Source organism: Tachysurus fulvidraco, chromosome 23, assembly GCF_022655615.1.
Source record: "Tachysurus fulvidraco isolate hzauxx_2018 chromosome 23, HZAU_PFXX_2.0, whole genome shotgun sequence".
In the NCBI taxonomy this organism is placed as follows: domain Eukaryota; kingdom Metazoa; phylum Chordata; class Actinopteri; order Siluriformes; family Bagridae; genus Tachysurus; species Tachysurus fulvidraco.
In genome coordinates, this window is record NC_062540.1 from 21,464,543 (window position 1) to 21,475,660 (window position 11,118).

The 11,118-nt window shown below is 42.5% G+C and overlaps 1 protein-coding gene across 1 annotated transcript; it reads right to left on the reverse strand.

Moving 5' to 3' along the window:
- Nucleotides 1-638: 638 nt before the first annotated feature.
- mybl2a (v-myb avian myeloblastosis viral oncogene homolog-like 2a) lies at nt 639-5,797 on the reverse strand (the record flags this gene model as incomplete). Its single annotated transcript, XM_047807372.1, has 5 exons — nt 639-2,810; nt 4,333-4,386; nt 4,465-4,641; nt 5,241-5,612; nt 5,711-5,797. Coding segments are annotated over 5 exons (2,472 nt in total), but the record flags the coding sequence as incomplete, so codon positions are not given.
- Between the last annotated feature and the right edge of the window lie 5,321 nt (nt 5,798-11,118).

Below are 11,118 nucleotides of genomic sequence, written 5' to 3' on the forward strand. Positions count from 1 at the left end.
TGTGAGTGTGTGTGAGAGAGAGAGAGAGAGAGAGAGAGAGAGAGAGAGAGAGAGAGAGATTATGACTGCTGGTGTTTATTGTAAGTGTTTGTTACCTTTTTGGACCCCTTTATCATTTTTGGACTCCTATATAAAACAGTTCAGCACAAACCCAGACATGTTTAGGGACATGATTGAGGACAATGTCCCGTCCAGAGAGACGAGCTGTTTCCTGTTGAGGTTTTGTTCAAACCGACTATCGAAAATACCCTCTATAATGAATGTGTTTTTTTTTTTCATTGGTTGTTAAATCTTACCCAGATACCATAGTGCTATTTTCTGATTGGCTGTTGTGTTAAAATACATAGGAGTTTTGATAAAGGGACTAAAAAGTGGATGAAAAAGACGCCTTTCCCACAGAAACGATTAAAAGAAAGCTAAAACGTGAATATTTATTTCATACAATCCAGGAACAATCTCCCAGTGTGTCCTTTACAACATGCTGCTTTTTCTCAGTTTATGTAAAATAGTCCCTGTTTCAGATTCCCTGATGACGTCGCACACTTCTACCATAAGCATGACATCACAACCAACATGGCTGACATAAAGAATGTGAACACAAACTATGATAAGATCACAAAAACAACACAGAAGGTCAGTTTCTGTTATCTGTCCATTTTATTTTCTGGCAGTAAAATAACTTGGAAACAGAAAAACGCGAAACGAAAGACACATTACAGGACTTAAGGTGAAAGGATTTCCCCCAAAAAAGTATATATATATATACAATCTTTAGAAAACAGGTATATGTACACAGCTTGGTCTGGCAGTCAGTATGTTCACCATCACCCATAACACCATCATCACCATCAGCCACAACACCATCACCATCAGCCCCAGATCAGGAGTCTGACAGAAAAGTCTGATCCATGCAGTTCCCACCTCACAACATACAGGACTTTAAGGGTCTAATGTGTTATTCAACATCATCAGTAATTAACACTGCATAAAAAGGTCACTTGAAGCTTAACACTATGTCACAAGTTTGTTTACAATCCTGTGCTTTTCCTGATTCTCTCTCTGTAAAGTAACAGTCGTTCTGTAGTGTGCTGAGGAAGTCGATTTCTTCTGGCACGGACTATGCTCGCGGCCGTGGGATAAAGACGTCGGAATCCCCCGGAAGACGCCGGGATGGCCAGCAGTCTGTGGCAGATGTTTTGAAGCTGTGGGAATCGTGTAGCTTCCCGCCAGAATTTTTCGACAGAAGCATCTCCATCCAGTAGAGGTTCGGCAATATAAAGATCGAGCTCTGAGACTTGTGCCGTCTTTGTGGAAGGCTTCAGGAAGCTGAAGATCTGCTTGCTCTTGATGTTGCCCAAACTGGCAGCTTTCACAGCAAGCTGGTCATCGTGGTCCAGTTTCGCAGTGCCCTTTTCAATGGGAATCCATGCATCGACTTCGCTCATAGCGGATTCTAAAGTCGAACACACCCAGAATTTTGTAGGGGGCGTAAGTGTGTTATCGCTGGTCTCTCCTTCATCTTCGAAAGGCTGCAGTTTAATTCGAGGATCCAGAACTGTGGCGAGCATCAGATCTTTTTGCATAATTAGAGGTTGGAAGTACTGATGAAGTCCAGAGCGGAGAGCTTTGCAGAACTTGGAATATGTCGTCGCTTTAAGCTTGAGGGTTTTATTGAGTCCAATGATGGATGGAATCACAAGAGAGATCGTGACGCCGTCTGACTGAAGCACTTGGATTGCCTCCTCGAAGGGTTCTAATAATCCAATGATGTCTGCCGCTTGTTTCCAGTGGACGTGGATTGCTGGAGGAGAAACCGTCCAATCGTTCTCTTCTTTCTGTGCTTGGGCTATCAGGCCCATCACGCCGTCCCAGGCGTCCTGCGAAAGCAGCTTACGAAAAGCAGCAAAAGTGGAGTTCCATCTATAGCTGCTGTAGCTGTGAGGATCAGCAAGAGAGAACTTACAGTCCTGCATGAGAACATTATTCCAGTAGGTGCTACGCCGGAAAAAGGCCACAATATCTTGGATCTGAGTGAGGACGTATTTCGCAGACTTTGAGGTATTTAGAGCTTCCTTGATCACTAAGTGTAACAGACTGCTAAAGCAGTCCACATTCGAGCCCAACTGGACATCTGAGAAATCCACACTGGACACCTGATCGTCCAGGAAGTCGACTATTTCGTCTTCATCTGGGTCGTTCTTCTGGATGCTATGCATGATCTTATAGTCACAGAAAATGTTGTGTGTGGTGATTGTGTTTTTAGCCTCGTGAACGATAAGGTATCCGATGTTCTGGACAAACAGCCCATAACTCAGGAGCACGGCTTCCAGTTCACCCATAATGCCGCTCAAGTTCTTGTCGCTTAAATGCCGAAACGCAACCGTCGGCCTACAAACGTTCCAGTCACCATCAAGGAAATGCAGCTGGACTGCGAGGATGTGTTCGGTGTCCTCGCTGGCCCAGATATCAGCAGTGACGTGGATGTTAGAGATACCTCCAGTTACAGTGACACAATCCCTCAACTGTTTAATCAAACGTGGTTTAACCATCTTCTCCACTTCAACATAAAGTCTCAGTCCTACGCTACGCTGAGAAAGTCTAGGGTACTGCGGCCCGATCGCAGCCATGAAGTTTCGAAACCCGGATGCTTCCAGAATGCTAAAAGGCAGCATGTCTTCTGAGATCATTTGCAGCGCTGCATCTACGATGATGTTCCGTCGAGACTCTGACCTGCTGCTGGGGCTGAGAGTGGAATTCACTATGGGCTTCTGTTTTCTTTTGCGAACCCTCAGTTCCATCACCTTCGTTATCTGAAAGGAAAGTTTGAGCTTCGTTTTTAACCAATGTACAAAAACCCAATAATAAATAGGAAAATCCTCTTAAGGGGAAAACAAACATTTCAACCACTACAGTTTCTGGGCGATTTATTTATTTATTTAATATTTTCAGCTTTTCTACTTAGCAAATCTGTGTGTGTTTGTTTATTCCTCTAATAACTATGCAGTAATTATAGCATGATTAAGGTGAATTTACTCTGCATCAGATCCCAGAAATGTGAAATATAAATACTTATGAATACAAATATTCTGAAAGCACTAGAATCTTCTGATTTATTTTACACCTTAAATATATACACACACGGGGTCACGGTGGCTTAGTGGTTAGCACGTTCGTCTCACACCTCCAGGGTCGGGGGTTCGATTCCCACCTCCGCCTTGTGCGTGTGGAGTTTGCATGTTCTCCCTGTGCCTCGGGGGTTTCCTCCGGGTACTCCGGTTTCCTCCCCCGGTCCAAAGACATGCATGGTAGGTTGATTGGCATCTCTGGAAAATTGTCCGTAGTGTGTGAGTGTGTGTGTGAGTGAATGAGAGTGTGTGTGTGCCCTGTGATGGGTTGGCACTCCGTCCAGGGTGTATCCTGCCTCGATGCCCGATGACGCCTGAGATAGGCACAGGCTCCCCGTGGCCCGAGAAGTTCGGATAAGCGGTAGGAGATGAATGGATGAAAGAATGAACGAATACACACAGTGCCAATACAGTTTTGTTTTAACTCGATGTCCTACATGTGCCTCATTTGACAAATCCACATCATTTTACTGGCAGAGCTAAAGTTTGTCCTGATAAATTAAAAAGTCAGAAACGAATGTCTATTTATTTTCTTTGTACCCTGAGTTCCTCGGTCACTTGCACACAGCACACTGCTTACTGGAAGGCCATTGAGGCCAAACCCCCTGCAGGTACTTACATTCTTCCATAACATGCACAGTAACACTTTATTTTAGGGTAATTTAACTAGTTGCTTATTAATATGAATATTAATAGAATATTAGCTATTTATTAGTGCTTATTAAGCACATATTAATGCCTTATTCTGCATGACCTTAATCTACATTCTTAACTGTACCCAATACCTAAACTTAATAACTACCTTACTAATTAGAATAGATTACAGCAATCATAGGGAAATATGTTTATTACAATTATTAAGTTTATGATGTTTATTACAATCATAATAATGTTTATTATGCTTTAGTGTTACTCAATGAAAGAATCAAAGTTCTAATTACAATTAAATCAGTCAAGACGTCATTTTTAAAATTTGTGTTACCTTACATGCATGTCTGCTTATGACCAAACAACATGTTTATATATGTTTGTATGTGATATAGCTTATATACATTTCTCTATATTTCCAATTCCCATAAATTTCCCAATTTGGAATATTTCCAAAATTCCCCAGATTAAGTTCCCGTGGAAACGTTCCGCACTCACAGCTTGTCTGTTATAGAGCATGCGATGGTTCACACACAAGATCAGTAATACAGTACGTTACCTGGTCAGGTACGTCGGCCACAGACTGCACACTACCATCACAAGGGTCATCCATCTAAACACACATCATATTCCCAGTCAGTTAGTGAGACACACCGTCAACCCGCAACAATTTAAAACGACGACATCTTACTTCAGCCTCCGCGTCACCGGGACGAGACGCTTCGCCCTCCTTTATCACGTTTATAGGCGTTCCTTCGTAAAGTGAAGCAGCCCCAGTATCACAGTCACCAAGTGGCCACTGTACGCTGCAGATTTGAGTACCAGTGGTTCTTGATGGAGTTATCAGTCCTGTTAGTGCAAACATTTTCTACATTTCAGCCATGACTCCCAAATGTAATAAACACTTTGTCAGACTTCTGTGCAGAAAGCAATTGCAAAACAAATTAAGATATAGAAGGCAGAACAGAACAAAAGTAATGGTGCCCAGTACAAAGAGTTAAGCATTAGTGTGTCCCAAGTTCCATAACACACACTAAGCATGTGCAATAAGCACTGTGTACACCAGTGTTTAGTGTGTGAATGTTGAGTTGTAGCATTTTAAATGGAGCACAAAGTTTTTTGTTTTTTTTTTACTTTGCTTCCCGTATTGCTGTGGAATTATATTTAGGCCTTAGCGACATTTATGAACGTGTGTGTGTGTGTGGATGTTTTACTACAACTAACAACATGCAAATGTTATTAGCAATTACGTAACCTTTTAGTTTTGCCCGTTACTGCTTTAGCTACCGCTTATCCGAACCTCTCGGGTCACGAGGAGCCTGTGCCTATCTCAGGCGTCATCGGGCATCGAGGCAGGATACACCCTGGACGGAGTGCCAACCCATCGCAGGGCACACACACACTCTCATTCACACACACACACACTATGGACAACTTCCCAGAGATGCCAATCAACCTACCATGCATGTCTTTGGACCGGGGGAGGAAACTGGAGTACGCGGAGGAAACCCCCGAGGCACGGGGAGAACATACAAACTCCACACACACAAGGTGGAGGCAGATAAATAACATTAATAAACATTTTCCTTTCACACGTTCACACGTCCTCAGCGACGGGATTAAATTGTTCCTCCCAGGAAGCAGTTTGGCGATTTTGGCCCAACGATTTCCCAGAATGCTATGGGCTTTGCAGATAAAGAGGACTTCTTCGGCGGTCCAAGATTGTTTATTCACTGACGGGTCCAGTTGATTGTGCCAGCGTTCTCGGCACTGCTTCCCCATGGGGCCCTTTAGATCCTGGCCCACTGGTGTTCCCAACTTTGTCACTAATTTTATGAGCTACAGAAAAGCAGGATGTTGATTTTAGTGCGATTTAATACCAAGCGCCGTAGTTCACATCTGTGCACAGCTAAATCACTGAAGCACACGATGCTCACCGTCTCATCCTCCTCTTTAGTCCAGGTACCCTTGGTAAGGTCTGGGTTAACACACAGGTGATAACGGTACTTGCAATCGTGTTTAGTTCAGCCCTGAAATGCATGTGAAATATTTCAGCGTATAATAAACGATACAGTTGTTAGACAGCGGTGGCTCAAGCGGTTAAGGCTCTGGGTTGCAGCTCTGCCCACAACCTACTCACTTGGGATATAATGTGCGTGTGACAAGCAAGTGTGTGTGTTATAATATTATTATTTACTTACAGCTAAAACAGTCACAATAGTGCTCCACTTCTCCCCAAACCTCTCAACCAGAGCCTTAAGGTTTTAATCCTGAACACAATATAAACCTGTCACGCTGTTACATTAACAAACTCACTCCACCTCTACAAAGCACCGACACCGGAGACTCCTTCCGTAACGGTTAAATTAACACATTTCTGTAACACAACATTGTAAATGTTCCCCATGAAAATCAATAACCTGTTAGAATGAAGCATTAATAGAAACCTTACGAGAAACAATCAGAATCCAGAATTCTACAGTGATAAACAACTGTAACGTGTCTGTGGTGATCTTTATTTTCTTCATCTGTTCACTCTTGTGGTGAAAAGTTAATGGTGAACACCGCTCACTTCTTTAGGACTCCATTTAGCGGTCATCTTGTCACCCAGCCTCTGTTTCTCCTCCTGTTGGCTTCCTCCATCTGTATAAAGACCACACACTGAAGCTTGAGTCTTACCTACTGCACCTTTACACACCACATGACCTGTGGCATGTTTGTTCACCACAATATAATAGATAATAGATCAGAACACGATCATTAAAGGCAGGACTTCGGCTTGTTCACCCTTCATTTATTTGTGCTGTAAATGAAGACTTCATGTATGTGATGTTCAGCTATAGGCCAGTTAGCTAACCGTTAGCTCTGATAGTGAACCGTTAGCCAGTTAGCTAACCGTTAGCTGTGATAGCGAACCGTTAGCTAGTTAGCTAACCTTTAGCTGTGATAGCGAACCGTTAGTTAGTTAGCTAACCTTTAGCTGTGATAGCGAACCGTTAGCTAGTTAGCTAACCGTTAGCTGTGATAGCGAACCGTTAGCTAACCGTTAGCTGTGATAGCGAACCGTTAGCCAATTAGCTAACCGTTAGCTGTGATAGCGAACCGTTAGCTAGTTAGCTAACCTTTAGCTGTGATAGCGAACCGTTAGTTAGTTAGCTAACCGTTAGCTCTGATAGTGAACCGTTAGCCAGTTAGCTAACCGTTAGCTGTGATAGCGAACCGTTAGCTAGTTAGCTAACCTTTAGCTGTGATAGCGAACCGTTAGCTAGTTAGCTAACCGTTAGCTGTGATAGCGAACCGTTAACTAATTAGCTAACCTTTAGCTGTGATAGCGAACCGTTAGCTAACCGTTAGCTGTGATAGCGAACCGTTAGCCAATTAGCTAACCGTTAGCTAGTTAGCTAACCGTTAGCTGTGATAGTGAACAGTTAGCCAGTTAGCTAACCGTTAGTTGTGATAGTGAACCGTTAGCCAGTTAGCTAACCGTTAGCTGTGATACAGAACCGTTAGCTGTGATAGTGAACAGTTAGCCAGTTAGCTAACCGTTAGTTGTGATAGTGAACAGTTAGCCAGTTAGCTAACCGTTAGTTGTGATAGTGAACCGTTAGCCAGTTAGCTAACCGTTAGCTGTGATACAGAACCGTTAGCTGTGATAGTGAACAGTTAGCCAGTTAGCTAACCGTTAGCTGTGATAGTGAACAGTTAGCCAGTTAGCTAACCGTTAGTTGTGATAGTGAACCGTTAGCCAGTTAGCTAACCATTAGCTGTGAAGTGAACCGTTAGCTGCGATAGTGAACCGTTAGCCAGTTAGCTAACCGTTAGCTGTGATACCGAACCGTTAGCCAGTTAGCTAACCGTTAGCTGTGATAGTGAACCGTTAGCCAGTTAGCTAACCGTTAGCTGTGATACCGAACCGTTAGCCAGTTAACTAACCGTTAGCTGTGATAGTGAACCGTTAGCCAGTTAGCTAACCGTTAGCTGTGATAGTGAAACGTTAGCCAGTTAGCTAACCGTTAGCTGTGATAGCGGACCGTTAGCCAGTTAGCTAAACGTTAGCTGTGATAGTGAAACGTTAGCCAGTTAGCTAACCGTTAGCCAGTTAGCTACCCGTTAGCTGTGATAGCGGACCGTTAGCCAGTTAGCTAACCGTTAGCTGTGATAGTGAAACGTTAGCCAGTTAGCTAACTGTTAGCTGTGATATTGAAACGTTAGCCAGTTAGCTAACCGTTAGCCAGTTAGCTAACCGTTAGCTGTGATAGTGAACCGTTAGCTGTGATTGCAGACCGTTAGTCAGTTAACTAACTAACCGTTAGATGTTGATAGTGAACCGTTAGCCACTTAGCTAACCATTAGCCAGATAGCTATTTAGCCAGTTAGCTAACCGTTAGTCAATTAGCTATTTAGCCAGTTAGCTAACCGTTAGCCAATTAGCTAACCGTTAGCTGGAATGTCTTGTGGTTACCTGGGCAGATAGAACCGAAGACTTCTTGACTAGCAGCTAAGTTTTAACACATATTTACCACAGACAATTAAACGCACGTTATATTTGGTGTAAAATGTTATTTATTTTAATTCTCTTACACGCGCGCGAAACTTCCAAACGCACATTTGTAGTTTACCGGTCAGAGCAAACGGAGCGTCTTACCGGTTGAGTAATGAGCGTCAGAGCTGCACCGAAATTGCGCATTTCTATTGCAGGCTCTATTGGAAACATAGATTGCCTCGTGCTCCCGTGCCTACAAAATGTAGATGCTAATAAGATCTAACTGTGAATAAAATAAATAATGATTCTTTATGAAAAGAAATCTCGTAGAATATAATTTACTAATATTTCAAATAGGCTGCGGTGCTTAATGCACGTTGACACAGCGCTGATATTACGCAGTTAAAGCACAATACACACACACACACACACACACACACACACACACACACACACACACACACACACACACACACACACACACACACACACACACACACACACACACACACACACACACACACGGACACTTGCTCATTACTGCAGTCTGATCTGCTGCTAGGATTTGATTTTCATGTACAGTGTGAGTCATTCTGTGCTCATCATGGCCTCACATTCCTGTCCCTGATCCCATTAATGTCCCTGTCCCTGATCCTGCCTGACAGGAGAGGAAAGTGACCCACTGTTGTCTCTTTTCCACCACAAGCAGTGAGATAAAAAAGTAAATACATGAGAAGTTCTCGAAATAATCTTACTGTAATTAGACCAGAAAAATGCCAAAGAAACAAACAAAAACAGTTCTTAAGGTTTGGACTTCTGAACATTAGATCTCTTGCACCCAAAGCACTTATTGTAAATGAAATGATCTCGGATAATAGCCTTACTGCACTCTGCCTCACCGAAATGTGATGTTTTTTTTAACTTTCTATTGTTAAACTCCGATAAGACAGAAATATTACTCATAGGTCCAAAAACCAGTGCACAGAAACTCTCACAACTTAACTCCCATTTAGAGGGATGTACTGTTACTAGTAGCTCGACAGTGAAAGACCTCAGTGTTTATTAGACAGTAACTTGTCTTTTAAAAATCATATCGCCCATATTACCAAAACAGCCTTCTTCCACCTTAGAAACGTCACCAAGCTGAGAAACATCCTGTCTGTATCTGATGCTGAGAAGCTAGTTCCTGCCTTCATGACCTCTAGACTGGACTATTGTAATGCATTACTAGGTGGTTGTCCTGCATCTTTAATAAATAGGTTACAGTTAGTCCAAAATGCAGCTGCCAGAGTTCTCACTAGGACAAGAAAGTATGACCTTTAACCCCAATGTTATCATCTCTACACTGGCTACCTGTTAAGTTTAGAACTGATTACAAACTGCTGCTACTTACGTACAAGGCTCTTAATGGTTTAGCTCCCATGTATCTAACTAGTCTTCTAACACGTTACAATCCTTCACGCTCTCTGAGATCACAAAACTCAGGACTTCTGCTAGTTCCCAGAATATCTAAGTCTACTAAAGGTGGTAGAGCGTTTTCTTATTTAGCTCCCAAACTTTGGAATAGTCTTCCTGTTAGTGTTCGGGGCTCAGACACACTTTCCCAGTTTAAATGTAGATTAAAAACTCATCTCTTTAGTCAGGCATACACATAATACATCCCATAATATCATGCACCAGTACATCAGACCAGCACATTTTTATGAACAGCAGATATGTTAATCCCTTTCCACTGCTTCTCTCTTTGTACCCATCCCGAGGCATCCAGACACTGTACCAGCTCCCAACGTCCTTTGTGGGACGAAGCCTTTGGACGTCCACTGAGCCGAGGCCGACTCTAAGAATCCTGAGACATCTCCAGTTAGACTCTGTGGTACTCAGGAGATCAGAAGTCCATGATCCTTACACCAATACAACATTTAACTGACTGTATATTACAATCACACCCCCAGTGTCACCCAGATGAGGATGAGGTTCCCCCTTGAGTCCGGTTCCTCTCAAGGTTTCTTCCTTTACCAATTTAAGGCAGTTTTTCCTTGCCACTGCTGCCTGAGTCACCTCAGACTTGCTCATAGGGGAATAAATACATACACACTGTGAACTATATACATCTAATAATAATCTAGAATTTTTATTCTGTTAATTCTTATTTCTTTTATTATTCGTTAATTCCTTTATCATTAATTATGTTTACCTTCTGCTCTGTGTTTATGTTCTGTAAAGCTGCTTTGAGACAATGTCTATTGTAAAAAGCGCTATACAAATAAACTTGAATTGAATTGAAGGTCTGATGCATTTTGTGTTTTCTGCGATGCTTTTCTGCTCACCAGAGTTTCTATACAGAGTGATTACACCACTTTCTGTTAGCTCAGACAGGTCTAGTCATGTTCCTCTTATCTCTCAGACTGATTTAAGTCAATGCTGATCTTCTGGGAATTTCACACACAACAGTCATCAGTGTGTTTACACTCTTTTTAAATATATTTTAATACTAAAAGTTTTGTAGAGCATTACTAATCCAGGACGTATAAAACGCTACAGCAGTGACGTAGACGGCTGCAGTTGTTCCAAATCACATCGTCGTGAACACAGCGATCACACTGACTCGAGGCTTTTCACCACATGACTCTATACAGTAATGATTTCTAATCACACCATCTTCTCTCATCCAGAAGACGACAGATTCAGGCTCCTCCTTCACGTTTTTCCTCACCGCTGTAACCTCTGACAGGTTTATTAGGAATCTAAACTTACATCTGGATTTCTGTGAAGCTGCTTTAAGGCAGTGTTCATTATCATCATCATTCACTAAACCCTAAAGACGTTTGCTGCACATCACTGAAATAAGGCAGGTTGTTGGAA